Source organism: Oncorhynchus tshawytscha, linkage group LG06 (genome assembly GCF_018296145.1).
Source record: "Oncorhynchus tshawytscha isolate Ot180627B linkage group LG06, Otsh_v2.0, whole genome shotgun sequence".
NCBI classification, from domain to species: domain Eukaryota; kingdom Metazoa; phylum Chordata; class Actinopteri; order Salmoniformes; family Salmonidae; genus Oncorhynchus; species Oncorhynchus tshawytscha.
Genome location: NC_056434.1, coordinates 30,077,633 through 30,099,953, shown reverse-complemented (window position 1 = coordinate 30,099,953; position 22,321 = coordinate 30,077,633). Strand labels below are relative to the sequence as shown.

Here is a 22,321-nt window from a genome sequence, read left to right as displayed (position 1 = left end):
GAGGATACTGAAGACAGCTCCATATATTGGCATATAATGAGTTTTATAATGGTTTTCCCTATGAGGGCTACATAAAATAATAATAGAAAATAATCACAAATCTGGTTGAAAAGTCCCAAATGTACTTTTGACAAAAATAGCAAATTTGGCCATACGAATTCAATAAAACAATGATTTTGCCAACAGTTTGCAGATTTGTAAATCATGCATTCACTGACAACGGAGAGGAGCGAGGACTGCATCCAGGAATATCACGAGTCACATGACCTGTTTTTGCAGCTGTCTCAGTTCTGCAATCCAGGGAGAGAGAGGGGAACTCCACTGAAATAGTTTCAAGGTTTGGAACCACTTGGGAGATTCTGGATTTTGGGTAGACTTCTCCTTTAAGTGGGCGTGATGAGCAGGCTTTTTCCCCAGGTTGTGTCTGTATAGTTCTTCTGTCCCTCACCAAATTAAATGTGCCACGGTCTTCAGCGGGACTCAACACTAGACGGTTAGTTTCTATTCATATTACATTTGATTTTTAAAAATTGCTGGTTTACTTCTGTAGTAGTAGCCTAATAATATATTAAATATAAAATGTTTCTACAAGTCAATATGCTGGTAGTAGTTCCAAACTTGCTTCAGGTGCAACAATGATTTATCATTATGTTATTCACATAGGCCTAGTTGATCAGTCATAATGGCTCCAGAGAAAACAGCATCCACCAAAACCCAGGAAAAGGTAAGGTTTCCAAACAGTTTACAACTACATGTTCATGCACTGATGTAACTGCAACATAATTCCACTACAGTACAATATCCTAACCCTCATCTGTAAATCTCTGACAGACTACAATAACAGTTATATATGTGTGTGTAGCCTACTACAGTATGTATGCACATTGACAGAGTTGAGCATGTCTGTCTCAGCTTGAGGAGTGAGTTGTTGTTCCATGTCTCTCAGGACAATGTGTTTGTCAGACTCCTAAGCCTACCTGCAGTGAGCTCTACCTATGAGGTTATTGAGAGGACCTACACTAGCACCAAGCAGACCCACCCGCTCCTCTGCTCTGTGTGTGGGGTGTATGAGAGGGGGGCCAGGACCGCCAGCAGTCTGGCAGTGTGGAGCATCCAGCCTGCCATCGACCGACTGGAGACCCAGCGTGAGCACACTGATTCCCTGCCTTAGTGCTAACTGTCATCAATTGCTGCACTGCAAAAATTGTTAGTCACCCTGCCACCAGTCCAGACAAATAGATAGGCTGTGTAATCAGTTCATTAACCATATGTTCAGCTACTACAGTACAATAGTCTATACTGCTTCACACTGCAGTACCATTACCTGATTGTGATGTCCATCTACTACAGTAACCTGAACATGCAGTACCTCCAAAAGTAATCCTTCAATACATGTTGATGCTGTGAAGTGCAATACATGAAAAGGAGTAAATGAGCTCATTCTCACTGAGTGTTTGCTGTTTGTTTGATAATCTGTAGTGACAACAAATCCGTTGTGCTGTTGAGTCTGGGAATGTGTCCTGCTGTACGCCTGGGCTAGGGCCAGCTCTTATTAGAGCCAGGTTTAGTAGACTGAGCCAGGTCTACAAGACTTGGTTTGACTGTTTCTATGTTCTACTTGTTGATGGGGAGAACACACAGTTGTCATGAAACTCTCTCTCTCGGGATGTTACATTTCCTGGTTGTGAAATGTAATTTATATTGCATGAACTCTGTGTCCTGAACTCACATTCACAAATTGCAAAACTGTTCTCTGGTGACAAGTAAGACTTTGAGATTTCATGATAAATTGGGCAATTTAAATATTTCATTGTCTCACGTTCTAGCTTACTTCAAACATTTGAAGGAACACGCATGAAGGAAAGTTTTGAATCTGGAAATGCAATACAGCTTTGCTCACAACCAATTGGCAAGTGAGGAAAAAGGATCTGTTGTAATGAGTGCAATATAATGAAAGTACCAAGGCAGATTGCAGCTTGCATGTCACTAAGGTGTGCCACAGATATTCTGTCTCAGAGAGCAATGCCAAAATGACAATGATCTCATCTGCATTTTTGCTATCTAGCTCCTTGTGATTAAATAATTTCACAGAGTAGAGAACATCTTTCAATGTGTTTAATACTCAAAGGTTATCGGCAGTGTAAAACACATAATGACCTTCTCTAAACTCAATATATTGTCTCTAGTTGTTGCTGCCAACAATCTGGCCTGTAAAGGGCTGGATCATCTGGAGGAGAAGATCCCAGCTCTGCAGTATCCCCCTGAGAAGGCAATGAAGCTATTTTCTGAGTCAATTTAAAATGCTTGTTACACAGCATGACTTCTGCCCCTAAAACCTGTCTTTTTCCTCTGTTTCACACAGTTGGCATCTGGCATAGTGAATGCAGTCACCTCTACAGTGCAGACAGCTAAGGAGGGCATCGCCAGCCCTATCGCTGGCACCTCAGACAGGGTGCTCAGCATGGCATCCAGTTGGCTCCAGTTGACCAGCAGTGCCTTCAGTGATGGCTTTAGCTACGTCCTGAACAGCAAGCCTGTCCACCTTGCAGGGGAGGGAGCAGACACTGCACTGACCCTGGCTGAGAGTCTGGTCAACTATGTTCTGCCTGGATCCTCTGAGGAGAATGGTATACTTCAAACGTAATATTTTTTCTTCTTACTGTGTTGAGTTAGTTCAGATAAGGACATGGAATGGGAGTATGGCAGCTAAACATTTACAAGGGTCGTTGCTATCCGCTGAGGGACGTCCCAAAGATCCCGGATCGCACTGACCCATTTTAAACAGTATACTGTAGCTATTTCAACTTTCACCACAAGGTGGCAACCTACAATTGAGAAACAAAAGTGGAGCGCTATGGTTTCATGGTTACAGCAGGCAAGCTGTAGTAGATGACAGTGATAGATGTTTTGTTTCAGGACACAGAAAGAACATAACAGCATGATTTAGACAAGTGAGATAAAGTGATAACATCTCTAAGCAATGCCTGAAGATGAGATGTTCTCTAGCACTTGCACTAGACACAACCTCTTCACCCTCCACATGATGACTCATACATGAGTCAGTCTGTTACAATCTAAGGGAAATCTATTATATTCAACTAAATTAGCCAAATACATACTTGGCTTGCCAAATGGAACTGTATCTGGCTGTTAGAGAAGGTGCCAGACCATAAGGAAATCTATAAAGAATCCCCATACCATACCTGTAGAACCGGGGTGTCAAACTAATTTCCCCTGCGGGTAGCATTCTGTCTTCGCCGAGGTCTAGAGGGAAGCAATTAAAATGTATTATATTTCTTCGCAGTCAATGTGTAGAAAATTGTCCCATATCCATCGCTTTTGGAATTTGATCAGTGTTAGCATTTTACATTACTCGTCAGACACTCTTATCCAGTGACACTTGCAGTACATAAACATATTTGTTTTTTATACTGGTCTCCCATAGGAATTGAACTGATCTTCAGCAAGCTGGACAGAGTGAAGAGACTATAAATGTAGAACCATTATCATTTCTACAGTTTCAATTTGGTTTTAGTCATTTCAATGTCAATTGATATTATTCTAATAATCTTTTACTCAAACCCCCTGCCTGCCAGATTGAATGTGCTCTTGAGTTTGACTCGGGCTGAACAATCTATGATTTGCTTTTATACTGTGCGAGGGGGTACAATGTATAGGCACTTCTGCTGGTCTGCAAGTGTCATTATTAAGTCAATGGCCCCCATTTTATATAAGTGGTATTATCGGTTCCACCTGTGGCCCTGTCTGGCCAGACAAGTCACTCGGGTGTTCTCCAGACTAATCCTCCTGCTCTGGGAGTACAGGTGATCCCGTCCTCAGATAGGCAGGCAGGATAAGCAGTTGGCCCTGTCTGACCAAAGTTAATCAACCCTCACTACATCCATCCCACGCCCACCACTCACACAGTGTGTGGTATATAGGCTCTCTGAGCTGAGCCATCTCTTAGATGCTCTGTACAGAGAACATGCTGTGCTGCTCTGATGATTAGAAGGCTGGTGTTAAGAAACAATTGTTATTTGGGAATTTCAGTACTTCCACTGAACATTACACACAAGTTCCCACCTGGTTCTCTTAACCTCTTCCATGTAAATTTCCCTGTTTCGGGGACCTGCGAGCTTCTTGTACTGGTTGCCCACTAACATTTTTGCTTATAAATCGATCTTTGGACACCGTAGATCAAAATGGCTTGCATTGAGCAGTAGCCCTGTGTCACGCCCTGACCTTAGATTCTCTGTTTTTCTATATATTTTGGTTAGGTCAGGGTGTGCCTCGGGTGGGTACTCTAGTTATTCTATGTCTAGGGTTTTTGTATGTCTATGTTGGCCTGATATGGTTCCCAATCAGAGACAGCTGTTTATTGTTGTCTCTGATTGGGGATCATATTTAGGTAGCCATTTCCCCATTGTGGGATCTTGTCTATGTTTAGTTGCCTGTCAGCACTAGTTTGTATAGCTTCACGTTTCATTTGTTTGTTGTTTTTGTTCATTCATTAAAAAGAGAATGTACTCATACCACGCTGCGCCTTGGTTCGATACTTATGACGAACGTGACAGAAGATCCCACCACCAAAAATGGCCCAAGCAGCGTGTTCAAGAGGAGCAGGGATCCTGGGCCCAGGAGAAAAGTGAGTGAAGGACATCCTGGAACTGGGAAGAGCTAATGGCAGGGGACAAGATCCTGCCATGGATGCAGGCGGAGGCAGAGAAAGAGGAACGGCGACGATAGGGGGGGACGGCTAGCACGGAAGCCCAAGAGGCAGCTCCCAAAAAGCAGTTGTTGGGGCACTCGTGGAGATTGGCAGAGGTAGGGTTGAGACCTGAGCCAACTCCCCGTGCATACCGTGGGGAGCATGTGCCTGGTCAGGCACCGTGTTATGCAGTGATGCACACGGTGTCTCCAGTGCGCATTCATAGCCCGGTGCGCTCTATTCCAGCTCCCCACATTTGCCTCGCTAGAGTGGGCATCCAGCCAGGATGGGTTGTGCCGGCTCAGTGCTCCTGGCCTGCAGTACACCTCTTCGGCCCAGGATATCCTGCGCCGGCTCTACTTACTGTATCGCCAGTACGTTTTCACAGCCCAGTGCGTCCTGTGCCAGCGCCCCGCACGTATCAAGTTAAAGTGAGCATCCAGCCAGGACGCATTGTGCTACTACGCTCCAGGTCTCCAGTGCACCTCCACAGTCCAGAACATCCTGTGTCTCCTCCCCGCACTCGCCCTGAGGTGCGTGTCATCAGCCCGGGTCCACCTATACCTGTTCCACGCATCAGATCTCCTGTGTGCCTCCCCAGTCCGGAGCTTCCGGCGACGATCCACGGTCCGGTTCCACAAAAGCGGAGGGATCAGCGTAAGGAGGGGGGCTGCGTCCAGAACCGGAGCCGCCACAGAGGGTAGATGCCCACCCGGACCCTCCCTATAGGTTCAGGTTTGCGGCCGGGAGTCTGCACTTTTCGGGGGGGGGTACTGTCCTGACCTACGCCCTGACCTTAAATTCTCTGGTTTTCTATATATTTTGGTTAGGTCAGGGTGTGACTACGGTGGGTACTTTAGTTGTTGTATGTCTAGGGTTTTTGTCATCTAGGGTTTTTGTATGTCTATGTTGGCCTGATATGGTTCCCAATCAGAGAAGGCTGTTTATCGTTGTCTCTGATTGGGGGGGATCATATTTAGGTAGCCAGTTTCCCCATTGTTAGTTGTGGGATCTTGTCCATGTTGAGTTGCCTGTAAGCACTAGTTTGTATACTTCACGTTTCGTTTGGTTGTTTTTGTTCATTAATTAAAAAGAGAATGTATACATACCACGAATGCGCCTTGGTCCGATCCTTATGACGAGCGTGACACCCTGACTCTCATGGGCACAGGAGTATGTCTCATCTGCCTTTTTATAAAGGCACTAACAAAACATATGGCTGTAATCCTTACATTGTAACTCAGCAGGGGAGAGTGGTTTTCTCACTGTAGCACATTTTTTTGAGAAATTCTATAGCTAATCTAATATAATTCATTGATTTTAAACCTTTCTGTTTGTCATAGACAGACAAGATTGATATGAGATGAAAGGCGAGTTCCTATTGAGTTCTGGAAGACAAGCTAGTGCTCTAAGCCGTTCACAGCGGAGGGGGGGGGGACAAACGTTTTGATCAGGAAAGACCTTTAGGAAATATGTACATTTTCTCTAAAACTAAATGTACAGATATGCATTTTAGAGTTTTATAAGGAATGTGAAATCTTATTGTATAAATTGACTATACAATATTTTGAAAAAAAAGTAATTTCAAGCCTAATTTACACAATTGTGTTGAATAGGAAATGCATTATGATAAAAATTTAACATTTTATACATTTGTATTGTATACTTAAGCTTGTCCTCAAAAGAAAGTGACTACACCTCAGCAATATAACTTTTTTTTACCAGAAAAGTTAAATGGTAACCTTTTCTTGGAGTGCGCAGCATTACTAGTTATTGTTTTTGTCCCTCTCATGACAAATAATTACTTTTGGGGATTACATTTAGATAACTTTGAGTTCTAAAGCTTCTTCAGGCTAGGGTCTTTTTTTTCTCCACTTCCTGTCTGACTGACGTGCCCAAAGTAAAGTGCCTGTTACTCAGGCCCAGAAGCCATGATATGCATATAATTGGTACCATTGGATAGAAAACACTGAAGTTTGTAGAAATGTTAAAATATTGCATGAGACTATAACACAATAGATATGATCAGAGAAAATCTAAAGAAAAACCAAACGGAATTGGGTTTTTTTGAGAGCCCATGCTCTTCCAATGGAATGTATAGGGTCATATCCAAATCCAGCTCCCAGATTGCAATTCCTATGGCTTCCACTAGATGTCAACAGTCTTTGGTCAAGGTTTCAGTCTTGTTTCTTCCCAAACTTGGAAGAATTTTGAGTTTTAGTACTGGGAGTCAGAGTTGGAAATCAGTCTGTGTGCACGTGATGAAATGGACACGCACCTGCTAATTTTGCTTTCCTGTTGAACATATTTCTCTCCGCATGAAAAATTATAGTTTAATTGCATTTTAGGGTACCTAAGCATTAAATAGAAACTTATTTTTGACTTTTCAACACAAGTTTAGAGGTAGCCTTTTGGATTCCTTTCTCTGCATGTTGAACGAGTGGATTACTCAAATCGATGACGCCAACTAAATAGACTCTTTGGGATATAAAGAAGGATTTTATCCAACAAAACCGCCATGCATGTTGTAGCTGGGATCCTTTGTATTGCAAATCAGAAGATTTTCAAAAAGTGAATATTTTAATCACCATTTGTGATTTTTGTGAAATCTGTGCTGATTGAAATATATGTTGTGGGGCGCCATCCTCAAACAATCGCATGGCATGCTTTCGCTGTAAAGCCTATTATAAATCAGACAATGCAGTTAGATGAAAAAGACTAAGCTTTTAACCGATATATACGACACTTGTATGTACTTAAATGTTTAATATCCACAATTTGTATGATTATTTATTTGAAATGAGCGCCCTCCAATTTCACCGGAAGTTGACGAAGTTCTCAGAACGTTCATAGACTGTATAATAACTATTTTGTCAGTTATTGGAAATATTCTGATTTTTTTTTATTGTGCACAGTAACATCAATAAGCTCTAAATTCTCAAACTTTCCATAAAAACCACAGGAACTTTAGGAAAGCTCAGAGAACATTCTAAGAATGTCATTTTAAAATAAGGTAGCAATGTTATTAAAAGTCTTATTGAAACATTCAATAAAAGCTTTAAAGTAGTTATTCACTAACCTCCAAATGACCTATAATTTATGTTCTCAGAGTGTTAATAAAACCTCTAGGGGACACCTTATCAGAACCAGAATAAAACATTCTCAGAACCTCCCTGCAACCTAAAAAAATTGTTTCCAAAAAAGGCCAAATGTTCTCAGAACATTAATTTTTAAAAAACTTCAGTTTTACTGGTCAGGAAGCTTATGGCTTTGTTCCCACAACCAATGTGAAACCAAAAACAAACATTCCCACCACTTCCAAGGACCCAAATGTGCTAGCTCGTGACCAACTACGGAATGTTACATCCCCATTCCACACAGTAAGGCCAGAAGTGTTTTCCCTACAACAAGACCAAAGGTTTGGACACCTACTCATTCCAGGGTTTTTCTTTTCTTTTGACTATTTTCTACATTGTAGAATAATAGTTAAGACCAAAACAAAGAAATAAAACATATGGAATCATGTAGTAACCAAAAAAGTGCTAAACAAATCAAATATATTTGAGGTTCTTCGAAATATCCACCCTTTGCCTTGATGACAGCTTTGCACACTCTTGGAATTTGCACTCGATTATTGTATGTGTGGTGTACAGAAATGACGTAGTCAGATAAAAAATCATGTTAAACACCATTGCACACGAGAGTCCATGCAACTTATGTGACTTGTTAAGCACATTTTTCACCCTGAACTTATTTAGGCTTGCTGTAAAAAAGGGGTTGAATACATTTTGACTCAAGACCATTACAGACTTCCATTTTTAATTATTTTGTAAAAATGTCAAACAATTCCACAGGTCAGTGACAAATCTAAATGTAATTAATTTAAAATTCAGGCTGTAACACAACAAAATGTGGAAAAAGTACAGATGTGTGAATACTTTCTGAACGCACGTACCTTCTTCGGAACTCATGGACATAAGACATAGTCACTCAAAGAGTGACCTTCTGCTCACAAGTAATGAACTGTAACATTGTCAGTAAATATGATACAGGATTTATGTAACAGCTATAGAAGTTTTGAATCTAGAAATTCTTACAAGTTTGTTAGCTTTTTCTTAGTGAGGGTCCATCCTATTTGGCCTTCATCAGGAGTGGTCAGCTAATGATGATATGTGATGCTTTGAGTTAGGTTGTTGAGTAAAAAAGAGAGACATGTTGTATCCATTTGTCCAGCCGTTGTGTGCTCTTTATCTGTCCCCCAGAGTCTGCTGCTTTGTGGGAGCAGGAGTCAGGTGTCAGTGCTCCTGGCCTTCCGCCCAGCTACAGGAGGCTTGGGGCTCTGGCCAGCACAGTGTGTCGACGTGCCTACAATCAGACAGCCGCAACGCTCCAACACGCCAAGAGTCAAGGTCAGGACCTGGTCACACACATCTCTGGTGTGTCTCCACTGGTAAGAGCCAGCTGTCTGTTTAGTCTCGGCCCCAGACACTAAATAATTGTGGGGAAATTAAAACATCACATTTTCGCTGATAGAGTGGAATTGGCCAATCAAAATCAAATTTGGCAGCCCAATTAGGTACTATGGTCAGTACAAATAAGGGAAATGTGTGAATTTTGACCTCTGTTAGCCTAACGTAGAGTTGTTGTTGAGGTCATCACAGAGAGGGAAGAGCATGCCTGTGGAAAGACTCATATGAAATGTATTCCTATTACTTACAGCCAGGGTATCTATTTATTTATGACTGAAAGACTGACACAATTCTATCCATCATTTTGACATGTGAATTACTTGATGTGTGTTCATTTATGAAATTAGGTACAATTATTTGGGTTATTACTAGAGTAAATGCGTACTCTCTCGGGGAGGTTATGTCACACACAGTCTAAAGCCATAATTCATTCCAAATTCCTCTCTGGGAATCACATCAATTACAGTAGTTCTCGATAACAGCAGGGGTTACTGGAGTATGGCAGTTGAAATCCCAGCTGAAATAAGCATTGAAGAGAGACCCAAGGAGAGACAGACAGCCAGAGGTACACTGTGTACAAAACATTAGGATCACCTTCCTAATATTGGGTTGCAATCCGTTTTTCCCTCAACAGTCTAAATTTGTCAGGGCATGGACTCTACAAGTTGTCGATAGCGTTCCACAGGGATACTGTCCCATATTGACTAATGCTTCCAAAAGTTGTCAAGTTAGTTGGATGTCCTTTGGGTGGTGGACCATTCTTGATATACACAGGAAACCAAGCAGCGTTGCTATTCTTGACATACTCAAACTGGTGTGCCTTGCACATCCTACCATACCCAGTTCAAAGGCACTTAAATCTTTTGTCTTGCCCATTCACCCTCTGAACGGCACACATACAGGATCCATGTTTCAATTGTCTCATGGTTTAAAAGTATTATTTAACCTGTCTCTTCCCCTTAATCTACATTAAATATAGTGGCTTTAACAGTTGACATCAATAGGGGATCATAGCTTTCACCTGGTCAGTGTCGTGGAAATTTCCTGTATTACCAAATCATGAGAGCAAACCACACACAAGTCAGAGTTATATCATAAAGTCCATATTTAATTATATGAGATTTACCATAGCCCAGTGACTCTCCGATCAATTCAGTGTCTATAAATGAATTCTCTGAGAGTCCTTACAAAACAGTTCTTAGTATAATTTATAGCCAAGACACACCCATCTCAATTCACATGGCGAAACACAGATCTCAGGAACATTACAAAGGAAGACTTTACTTGAGAGAGGAGTATCCCATAGCTAGATAGCATTCGCTATGAATTATCATTGTTTGCTCTCTTAGCTTCATATGGTATAGGGGACGCTTGCGTCCCACTTGGCCAAAAACCAGGGAAAATGCAGCGCGGAAAATCATTCAAAGTTTAAATCACACATGTAAGATACTCTTAAAGCTTCATATGGATTTTACAGACAGAGACAGACAGACAGACAGAGACAGACAGAGACAGACAGACAGACAGACAGAGACAGACAAAAACCAGGGAAAATGCAGCGCTGAAAAATGTATATAAAAATCAAACTTTCATTAAATCACACATGTAAGATACTCAATTAAAGCTACACAGACAGTTGTGAATCCAGCCAACATGTCAGATTTTACAGACAGACAGACAGAGACAGAGACAGACAGACACAGACAGACAGACAGACAGAGACACAGACAGACAGACACAGACAGACAGACACAGACAGACAGACAGACACAGACAGACACAGACAGACACAGACAGACAGACAGACAGACACAGACAGACACAGAGACAGACAGACAGACAGACAGACAGACAGACAGACAGACAGACAGAATATGAAAAGCAATGTTCTGGAAATTATTTTAAAAAAAATTGACAATCCTGTTTGTATGATTTTAAATTGTATCAATCTCAACCGCTTATCTTTTCCAGTGACGAAGACATGGGTGTTTGATAGTATGGTGGGGTATGCAAATTGGTCAACTTTGAGCACCATTTATCTCTTGAATGTTTTGACATTCTACAATGTGTAAATATGTATGGAAGGTTTTGTTCAAATCAAAAGGGTTGCTGTCAAAGTGATTGAATTCAAATGGGTTTACCCAGGTGTGTTTGAGAATGGCTGTACATAGGATGGTGGTCTGAGTCGATACAACTTAGTGGCCTTGTGTCTGACGTCAGCCAATAAATGCAAAAGCTTAGCTCTTTTGAAAGGATATTCTTAGAATTGTTGGTTTGATAAGGCTTACAGTAGTTCTAGATACTACTCAAACTATTATAAATAATTGACTGGAACAGTGTGCCAGGCAAGTTATTTTATTGAACCCTCTTTCATAATGATATAGAAGCTTCTAAAAAATGACTTGTAACTGAGTATCATTTTATTACTGTAACTTTTATTACTGTCACGTTCTGACCTTAGTTCTTTTATTTATGTATTTGTTTTAGTATGGTCAGGGCGTGAGTTGGGTGGGTTGTCGATGTTCATTTTTCTATGTTGTGTTTTGAGTTTGGCCTGGTATGGTTCTCAATCAGAGGCAGGTGTCATTACTTGTCTCTGATTGAGAATCATACTTAGGTAGCCTTTTTCCACTTGTGTTTCGTGGGTGTTTATTTTCTGTTCTGTGTTGTATGTATGCACTGTACAGGACTGTTTCGGTTTCATTTCGTTCTCTTTGTTATTTTATTATTTAGTGTTCTGAGTTATAAATAAATATAGTGAACACTTACCACGCTGCGTATTGGTCCTCCGATCCTTCTTACTACTCCTCCTCAGAAGAGGAGGACGGGAATCGTTACAATTACTGTTTATTACCTTTTTGCAAATATGTTGTTATGGTGATGATTAAAATTGACTTTGAAAATGTACTGTTCCCTGCCAGACTGAATATGCCATGAAGAACCTTGAGGCTGTGGAAACAGTGGGCCTGTTCTTTCAGAGCTCATTGATGGGATTCTTCAGTTGGGAGGAGCAGAGAGACAAAGCGACAGAAGCAGAGTTTCAGAAGGTTATGAACCCTTACATCATACCAGCCTTAGAGCAGGTCTCAAACATAATGCACATTACTATTTTTTTAAATAGTAATTTAGGTCATTTCATTATTGTCATTAGAGGATGTTTTACTGTGAAGTCTTTTCTCCCACTGTTCTACAGTATTTCTTTAGATTGATGTGGTCATGTCTGCCCCACTCAAATAGGCCTAAAATAGTCTCCCAATGCGACCCTTGATGTACCTGATGGTATTCTCAGAAAATGTAATCAAATGCTGTACATTCTTAACATTCAGCTCACATTCCCTGAGACTCCCCCTACTGAAGTATAATTTAGGGAGTGGATAAAGAAATCTGAAGTGCTGTTACAAAACCATACAGAATCTGGCCTCTAGGTTCACCCTAGAAGACAGCCAAGACGATACCCATATGTACAATACATGTTGTACTGTTTATGTTGATTTGCTGCTCAGAAAAGGCTGCCTGGTTAGCAGAGTATAATGAGCCACCATGTGTGTAGTTGGTGTTGTTGTATGGTAAAGAATTGTTCAGATACTCACCTTGTATTACATTCATGTCCCTGTGTTTCAGAGTGGTGGTGGGCTGCAGCGCCTGGTGAGTGGCCTTGGTTATCAACTGCAGATTAACTACATGTCAGTTGTGTCCAGTGTGAAGAGTGCCCCTCAGACCACCTTTGGCTTGGCTAAGAACGGGCTGGGTGCCCTGTTGGAGACCGTGGGCAGCGCCCGGGATCGTGTGGTGAACAGCATCTCCTATTATGTTATGGTGAGTCACTCCGTCATCCCTGCCATCCCCTGATTTGATTTGGCCCTTACATGCATTGATTCTGTCTGGCTTACCCTTCACTTGAACCCCTCATGTGGGGAAAGGAGGGAGCTGCTCCATCCCCCAACCATGTGTGATCAGCTCAGCTCTTCAGAGAGGGCTGTATCACGTACTGTAGGACCTAATCAGATCAATAAGTGGTTAGAATGCTCTATTTAGTGTTGGGCTAAATCATTGTCACCACTCCAAAAATTATGAAATGTTTCTTTTAAACAAGTGTGTGTGTGTGTGTGTGTGTGTGTGTGTGTGTGTGTGTGTGTGAAGATTCTTTTTATTAGTGCCTTCAGAAAGTATTCACACCTTTCGTTTTTTTGCCACTGGCCTACACACACTAACCCGCAATGTCAAAGTGGAATAATATTTTTTTTTTATTAATTAAACATGAAAATTTGAAATGTCTTGAGTAAATAAGTATTCAACTCCTTTGTTATGGCAAGCCTAAATAAGTTCAGGAGTAAATGTTTGCTTAACAAGTCACATGATAGGTTGTCTGGACTGGGCACCTATTGGTAGATGGGTAAATGTATAAAAAACTGATATTGAACATTCCTTTTGAGCCTGGTGAAGTTAATTACACTTTGGAAGGTGCATCAATACACGTCCTTCCTAACTCCGTTGCCAGAGAAGAAGGAAACTGCTCAGGGATTTCAGGTTACTTTAAAATGGTTAATGGCTGTGATAAGAGAACTGAAGATGGATCGACAACATTGTAGTTACTCCACAATACTAACCTAATTGTTGACAGAGCCAAAAGAAGGGAGCCTGTACAGTTTAAAATATATTCCAAAACATGAATCCTGTTTGCAACAAGGCACTAAAGTAGTACTGCAACATCTGTGGCAAAACATTTCACTTCTTGTCCAGAATACAAAGTGTTATGTTTGGGGCAAATTCAATACAATACGTTACTGAGTACCACTCTCCATATTCAAGCATAGTGGTGGCTGCATTATGTTATGGGTATGCTTGCAAACGTTAAGGACTGTGGAGTTTTACACAATAAAAAAAGAAGTGGAAATTTGAGCTGGGCACAGGCAAAATCCTACAATACCTGGTTAAGTCAGCTTTCCTCCAGACACTGGGAGCAGGACAATAATCTATATATAGATAGATATATTTGGTATTTTTAAGTAGAAATGTCGACATGTCCAAAATATGTTTAAACTTAAACAACTAAAAACAGATATGTAAACTCAGCAACAAAAAAAAGCTATTCAGGACCCTGTCTTTCAAAGATAATTCTCAAAAAATCCAAATAACTTCCCAGATCGTCACTGTAAAGGCTTTAAACACTGTTTCCCATGCTTGTTCAATGAACCAGAAACTGTTAATGAACATGTAACTGTGGAACGGTCATTAAGACACTAACAGCTTACAGACGGTAGGCAATTAAGGTCACAGTTGTGAAAACAGGACACTAAAGAGGCCTTTCTACTGGCTCTGAAAAACACCAAAAGAAAGATGCCCAGTGTCCCTGCTCATCTGCGTGAATGTGCCTTAGGCATGCTGCAAGGAGGCATGAGGACTGCAGATGTGGGCAGGGCAATAAATTGCAATGTCTGTACTGTGAGACGCCTAAGACAGCACTACAGTGGCAGACCACGTGTAACAACACCTGCACAGGATTGGTACATCCGAACATCACTCCTGCGGGACAGGTACAGGATGGCAACAACAACTGCCCGAGTTACACCAGGAACGCACAATCCCTCCATCAGTGCTCAGGCTGTCCGCAATAGGCTGAGAGAGGCTGGACTGAGGGCTTGTAGGCCTGTTGTAAGCAGGTCCTCACCAGACATCACCGGCAACAACGTCGCCTATGGGCACAAACCCACCGTCGCTGGACCAGACAGGAAAGTGCTCTTCACTGACGTTGCGGTTTTGTCTCACCACGGGTGATGGTCGGCTTCGCGTTTATCATTGAATGAATGAGCGTTATACAGAAGCCTGTACTCTGGAGCAGGATCGATTTGGAAGTGGAGGATCCGTCATGGTCTGGGGCAGTGTGTCATAGCATCATCGGACTGCCTGCAATGACAACAAGCTCAGTCTCAATGCTGTGCGTTACAGGGAAAACATCCTCCTCCCTCGTGGTACCCTTCCTGCAGGCTCATCCTGACATGACCCTCCAGCATGACAATGCCACCAGCCATACTGCTCGTTCTGTGCATGATTTCCTGCAAGACGGGAATGTCAGTGTTCTGCCATGGCCAGCGAAGAGCCCAGATCTCAATCCCATTGAGCAAGTTGGGGACCTGTTGGATTGGAGGGTGAGGGCTAGGGCCATTCCCCCCAGAAATGTCTGGGAATTTGAAGGTGCCTTGGTGGAAGAGTTTGATAACACCTCATAGCAAGAACTGGCAAATCTGGTGCAGTCCATGAGGAGGAGCCAAACTGCAGTACTTAATGCAGTTGGTGGCCACACCAGATACTGACTGTTACTTTTGATTTGCCCCCCCCCCCTTTTGTTCAGGGACACATTATTCAATTTCTGTTTGTCACATGTCTGTGGAATTGTTCAGTTTGTCTCAGTTGTTGAATCTTATTGTCACGATCGTCATATGGAGTAGACCAAAGCGTAGCGTGGTGTGAATGCATATTTTAATGATTAAACGGAAAACACGAAGTACACTAAACAAACAACGGGCTGGCTGACGGCTCTGGCGGCTCAGGACAGACGGGAGGCTCTGGCGGCTCAGGACAGACGGGAGGCTCTGGCGGCTCAGGACAGACGGGAGGCTCTGGCGGCTCAGGACAGACGGGAGGCTCTGGCGGCTCAGGACAGACGGGAGGCTCTGGCGACTCAGGACAGACGGGAGGCTCTGGCGGCTCAGGACAGACGGGAGGCTCTGGCGGCTCAGGACAGACGGGAGGCTCTGGCGGCTCAGGACAGACGGGAGGCTCTGTAGGCCTGGTGCGTGGTGCCAACACTGGTGGTACTGCGCCGAGGACACGCACCTCAGGGCGAGTGCGGGGAGGAGGAACAGGGCGTACTGGCCTGCCGAGTCGCACTATAGGCCTGGTGCGTGGTGCCAGCACTGGAGGTAATGGGCTGGGGACACGCAACACAAAGAGTGCGAGGAGCAGGAACAGGGAGTACTGGGCTCTGAAGATGCACAGGAAGCCTGGTGCAGGGGGGCTGCCACCAGAGGGCTGGTGCTTGGAGATGGCATCGGATAGACCGGACAGTAAAGGCTCACTGGAGATCTTGAGAGCAGGGCTGGCACCATCCGCCCTGGCTGGATCATCACCCTAGCCCAGCATATGCGGGGAGCAGGGATGTCGCGCACAGGGCTAAGCACGCGTACTGGGGACACCGTGCGCTCCACTGCATAACACGGTGCCTGACCAGTACAACGCCCGCCACGGTAAGCATGGCTCGGAAAACTGTAACACCGAGCTGGCACAGGACGTGCAGGGCTAGGGAAGCACACAGGAGGCCTGGTGCGTGGGGCTGGCACGGTCTTCACCAAACGGCTAGCACGCACCTCAGGACGAGTATGGAGAGCTGACCCAGGTGACATCAAATCTCCGACATGCTCCATCGGGCGGATGTCGTACCTCAGGCACCAACACAGCACCTCCCTCATAACTCTCCTCCAATCTCCCCATTAACTCCTTCACTGTCTCTGCTTCGCTCACCTCCAATTCCGCCCTGACTGGCTCTGGTTCCATCCTTGGCTCCTTATGGTAAGCAGGGGGAGTTGGCTCAGGTCTGACTCTGCCACACTCTCCCTGTGACCCCCCCAATACATTTTTGGGGCTGCCTCTGGGCTTCCAGCCGCGCTGCCTCATACCGGCGCCTCTCTGCTTTCGCTGCCTCCAGCTCTGCTTTGGGACGGCGATATTCCCCTGGCTATGCTCAGGGTCCTTTGCCGTCCAGACTCTCCTCCCAAGTCCAGAAGTCCTGCGATTGCTGCTGCTGTCCGTTACCACGCTGCTTGGTCCATTGTTGGTGGGTTATTCTGTCACGATCGTCGTATGGAGTAGACCAAAGCAAAGCGTGGTGTGAATGCCTATTTTAATGATTAAACGGAAAACACGAAGTACACCAAACAAACAAACTAACAAGACGAACGTGACTGCTAATGAAACACTGTGCTAACGTGCAACATGACATAGACAATAACCCACGAACAATACAAAATAGGCTACCTAAATATGGTTCCCAATCAGAGACAACGACAAACCACAATACAAAACAGGCTACCTAAATATGGTTCCCAATTACTGATTGAGAACCATATCGGGCCAAAACACATAGTCTGTTTCTAACTAGACATGCAACATAGAATGCCCACTCATACCACACCCTGACCAAACAAAACAGAGAAACAAATAACTCAAATAATGGTCAGTGTGACACTTATGTTCATATGAATATTTACACATGTTAAGTTTGCTGAAAATAAACGCAGTTGACAGTGCGAGGACATCTCTGTTTTTGCTGAGTTTATAAAGTGCATTCGGAAAGTACTCAGACCCCTTGACTTGTTCCACATTTTGTTACATTACATCCTTTTTCTAAAATGGATCAAAATCAATCTAGACACACTATCCCATACTGGCAAAGCAAAAACAGGTTTTTAGATTTTTTTTTTAGCTATTTAAAAAAAAAAAAAAAACGCCCCGGAAGTATCACTTAAGTATTCAGACCCTTTAGTTTCCTTTGTTGAACCACCTTGGGCAGAGATTACTGCCTTGAGTCTTCTTCGGTATGACACTACAAGCCTGTATTTGGGGAGTTACTCCGAATCTTCTCTGCAGATATCTATATCTAGGTTGTGTGTGTGCGTGACTGTTCATGCAAGTGTGTGTGTGTGTGTGTGTGTGTGTGTGTGTGTGTGTGTGTGTGTGTGTGTAATCTCTTCAGATCTCTGTGCAGTACCATCAGGCAGATGCCTGACCCTGCTGTTTGCTCGGTTGCCTCCGTGAAAGCCCTCATTATCACCCTGTGCAGAGAGCGATGGCTTACAGAGCTGTCACAATACAGCAGTGTAGCGCTCACTGACAGACAGCTCCAGACCAGAGGCACCCGTCTCCTGTCACCTGACTAAGAAAGAGCATAGATTTATTTAACAAGAAACAGAATAACTGAAACGCAAACGAGTGGAATCTTTTCTGTTCATCTTGATTGATCAAATCAAATGTTATTTGTCACATATTAACAGATGTTAATACGAGTGTAGCGAAATGCTTGTGTTTCTAGTTCCGACAATGCTTTAATAACCAACAAGTAATCTAACCTAACAATTCCACAACTACTACCTTACACACAAGTGTAAAGGGATAAAGAATATGTACATAAAGATACAGTGGGGCAAAAAAATATTTAGTCAGCCACCAATTGTGCAAGTTCTCCCACTTAAAAAGATGAGAGGCCTGTAATTTTCATCATAGGTACACTTCAACGATGACAGACAATGAGGGGGAAAAAATCCCGAAAATCACATTGTAGGATTTTTAATGAAATGTATTTGCAAATTATGGTGGAAAATAAATATTTGCAAGATTTAAAAAAATAAAAATAAAAAATAAAAACAAGCAAGATTTCTGGCTCTCACAGACCTTTAACTTTAAGGCTCCTCTGTCCTCCACTCGTTACCTGTATTAATGGCACCTGTTTGAACTTGTTATCAGTATAAAAGACACACCTGTCCACAACCTCAAACAGTCACACTCCAATCTCCACTATGGCCAAGACCAAAGATCTGTCAAAGGACACCAGAAACAGAATTGTAGACCTGCACCAGGCTGGGAAGACTGAATCTGCAATAGGTAAGCAGCTTGGTTTGAAGAAATCAACTGTGGGAGCAATTATTAGGAAATGGAAGACATACAAGACCACTGAAAATGATCACAAGAACGGTGAGCAAAAATCCTAGAACCACACGGGGGGAGCTAGTGAATGACCTGCAGAGAGCTGGGACCAAAGTAACAAAGCCTACCATCAGTAACACACTACGCCGCCAGGGACTCAAATCCTGCAGTGCCAGACGTGTCCCCCTGCTTAAGCCAGTACATGTCCAGGCCCATCTGAAGTTTGCTAGAGAGCATTTGGATGATCCAGAAGAAGATTGGGAGTATGTCATCTGGTCAGATGAAACCAAAATAGAACTTTTTGGTAAACTCAACTCGTCGTGTTTGGAGGACAAAGAATGCTGAGTTGCATCCAAAGAACACCATACCTACTGTGAAGCATGGGGGTGGAAACATCATGCTTTGGGGCTGTTTTTCTTTAAAGGGACCAGAACGACTGATCCGTGTAAAGGAAAGAATGAATGGGGCCATGTATCGTGAGATTTTGAGTGAAAACCTCCTTCCATCAGCAAGGGTATTGAAGATGAAACGTGGCTGGGTCTTTCAGCATGACAATGATCCCAAACACACCGCCCGGGCAACGAAGGAGTGGCTTCGGAAGAAGCATTTCAAGGTCCTGGAGTGGCCTAGCCAGTCTCCAGATCTCAACCCCATAGAAAATCTTTGGAGGGAGTTGAAAGTCTGTGTTGCCCAGCAACAGCCCCATAACATCACTGCTCTAGAGGAGATCTGCATGGAGGAATGGGCCAAAATACCAGCAACAGTGTGTGTGAACCTTGTGAAGACTCACAGAAAACGTTTGACCTCTGTCATTGCCAACAAAGGGTATATAACAAAACTTTTGTTATTGACCAAATACTTATTTTCCACCATAATTTGCAAATAAATTAATAAAAAATCCTCCAATGTGATTTTCTGGAATTTATTTTCTCATTTTGTCTGTCATAGTTGAAGTGTACCTATGATAATTACAGGCCTCATCTTTTTAAGTGGGAAAACGTGCACAATTGGTGGCTGACTAAATAATTTTTTGCCCCACTGTGTATGAATGAGTGATGATACAGAACGGCATAGGCGATGCAGTAGATCGTATTGAGTACAGTATATACATATGAGAAGAGTAATGTAGGGTATGTAAACAAAGTGGCATAGTTTAAAGTGGCTAGTGATACATGTATTACATAAAGATGCAGTAGATGATATAGAGTACAGTATATACATATGAGATGAGTAATGTAGGATATGTACATTATATTAAGTGGCATTGTTTTAAAGTGGCTAGTGATACATTTTTTACATAAATGTCCATTATTAAAGTGGCTGGACTTGAGTCAGTATGTTGGCACAGCAACTCAATGTTAGTGTTGGTTGTTTAACAGTCTGATGTCCTTGAGATAGAAGCTGTTTTTCATTCTCTCGGTCCCTGCTTTGATGAACCTGTACTGACCTCGCCTTCTGGATGATAGCGGGGTGAACAGGCAGTGGCTCGGGTGGTTGTTGTCCTTTGATCTTAATGGCCTTCCTGTGACATCGGGTGTTGTAGGTGTCCTGGAGGGTAAGTAGTTTGCCCTCATGATGCATTGTGCAGACCTCACTACCCTCTGGAGAGCCTTAGGGTTGTGGGTGGAGCAATTGCCGTACCAGGCGGTGATACAGCCCGACAGGTGGCTCTCGATTGTGCATCTGTAGAAGTTTGAGTGCTTTTGGTGACAAGCCGAATTTCTTCAGCCTCCTGACGTTGAAGAGACACTGCTGTTCCTTCTTCACAACGCTGTCTGTGTGGGGGGACCAATTCAGTATTTCTGTGATGTGTACGCCGAGGAACTTAACTTAAAACTACCCTCTCCACTACTGTCCCATCGATGTGGATAGGGGGTGCTCCCTCTGCTGTTTCCTGAAGTCCACAATCGTCTCCTTTGTTTTGTTGACGTTGAGTGAGGTTATTTTCCTGACACCACACTCCAAGGGCCCTCACCTCCTCCCTGTAGGCCGTCTCACCATTGTTGGTAATCAAGTCTATCACTGTAGTGTCATCCGCAAACTTGATTATTGAGTTGGAGGCGTTCATGGTCACGCAGTCGTGGGTGAACAGGGAGTACAGGAGAGGGCTCAGAACGCACCCTTGTGGGGCCCCAGTGTTGAGGATCAGCGGGGTGGAGATGTTGTTACCTACCCTCACCACCTGGGGGCGGCCCGTCGAAGTCCAGTACCCAGTTGCACAGGGCAGGGTCGAGACCCAGGGTCTCGAGCTTGATGACGAGTTTGGAGGGTACTATGGTGTTAAATGCTGAGCTGGGCAATTTATGCTAGACTAAAAGGACTGCCAGTGTAAAGATTGTAATTGTGCTTGCTTAGCGAGTACCGCTTCCTCCTAATTCGGCTCACGCTGAGGCTCAAACCCAGGAACTCTGCTTTCTAGCACGTGACCTCCCTCCTGAAGCTTCTTACCAGTCATGCAACGTGAAAAGCTAGCTATTCAGCGGTGCAAGTTGGAACACTTAATGAAATCATCCAGTGTTACCGAAGTAAATTGACTAGCAGTGAATTTACTCTGCACAATGATTTTTCACCCATTAGATGCAGAAAGAGAGGGGGGCAGGATTATGGTTACCAACTCCCTCAGTGTCAGTCTGACTGCCTGACCAGCATATGAAGGTCATTATGGGTGTGCAGCCACTGCACTTGAGGAACAACTCTGCAGGGGACCTTAATACTCTGCTGGGAAGTATTCAGGCAAAGGGATATTGGATAGATGGCATTTTCTTAAATCAATTAACACATTTCTTCAGGTATTTTCTGCAGCAAAAAGGCCCACTTAGCCTTAACCACACATTCCAGACCCCCTGCTAACCGTTTTAACGGGAGATTGAAAGTCAATGTTAGGACAGGTTGGCATACAATGCCTTAACGTTGGACAGCATTACAATTTTGGGGATTTTGATTGCAATCTGAGATTAGGTTTAGTAAAATTCTGCCTAGTCGGTTATATTAACGTAATATTTTTTGACAATATCATTTTTTTGAATGCACTAACCTCGTAGCTGAGAGGTTCATCTTGCTAGTGGTTAGATGGCAGTTATTTTTTACATTGTATGGCCCCTGTATTGGAGTAAGGTGAGAACTCAATGTTGTCTCAATGGTACATGTATACACTCACTCATAAATTCCACCCTCATGATTTTTTGGGGGGGGGGTTGCATTTTTTTCCCCCTGGAAATGAATGTAAAGCACCTCAATCATTGGTCTTTAAAACATTAATGCCTTAGGGTTCCCTTTTGCAACTTGTCAAACAGGACATGGATGTTATTTGGGGCACCATGGTCCAGTAAGCAGTAAACATTCTTCCCACCACACTAGTTTTCAATTCTTTAGGTACAGACTCCTACAATAATATGATCTTGTTTATATAAAAAATCTTTATCATGCCTAAACATAACTATATACACAG

General features: G+C 43.2%; 1 protein-coding gene across 3 annotated transcripts in view; it reads left to right on the top strand.

Annotated features, from left to right (window-relative positions):
* The first annotated feature begins 300 nt into the window (after positions 1 to 300).
* The window catches only part of plin1 (perilipin 1), a 32,616-nt gene continuing 10,595 nt past the window's right edge, over positions 301 to 22,321 (top strand). Inside the window, exons 1-8 of one of the 3 annotated variants that reach the window (XM_024423568.2) lie at positions 301 to 493; positions 664 to 724; positions 947 to 1,145; positions 2,187 to 2,269; positions 2,363 to 2,627; positions 8,971 to 9,158; positions 12,099 to 12,260; positions 12,799 to 12,993. In XM_024423568.2, coding sequence (XP_024279336.1) covers positions 683 to 724; positions 947 to 1,145; positions 2,187 to 2,269; positions 2,363 to 2,627; positions 8,971 to 9,158; positions 12,099 to 12,260; positions 12,799 to 12,993 — 1,134 coding nt within the window. In that variant the 5' untranslated portion in view covers positions 301 to 493; positions 664 to 682. The remainder of the gene's footprint in view (positions 494 to 663; positions 725 to 946; positions 1,146 to 2,186; positions 2,270 to 2,362; positions 2,628 to 8,970; positions 9,159 to 12,098; positions 12,261 to 12,798; positions 12,994 to 22,321) is intronic. The other 2 variants (XM_024423566.2, XM_024423567.2) reach the window with 2 other exon arrangements.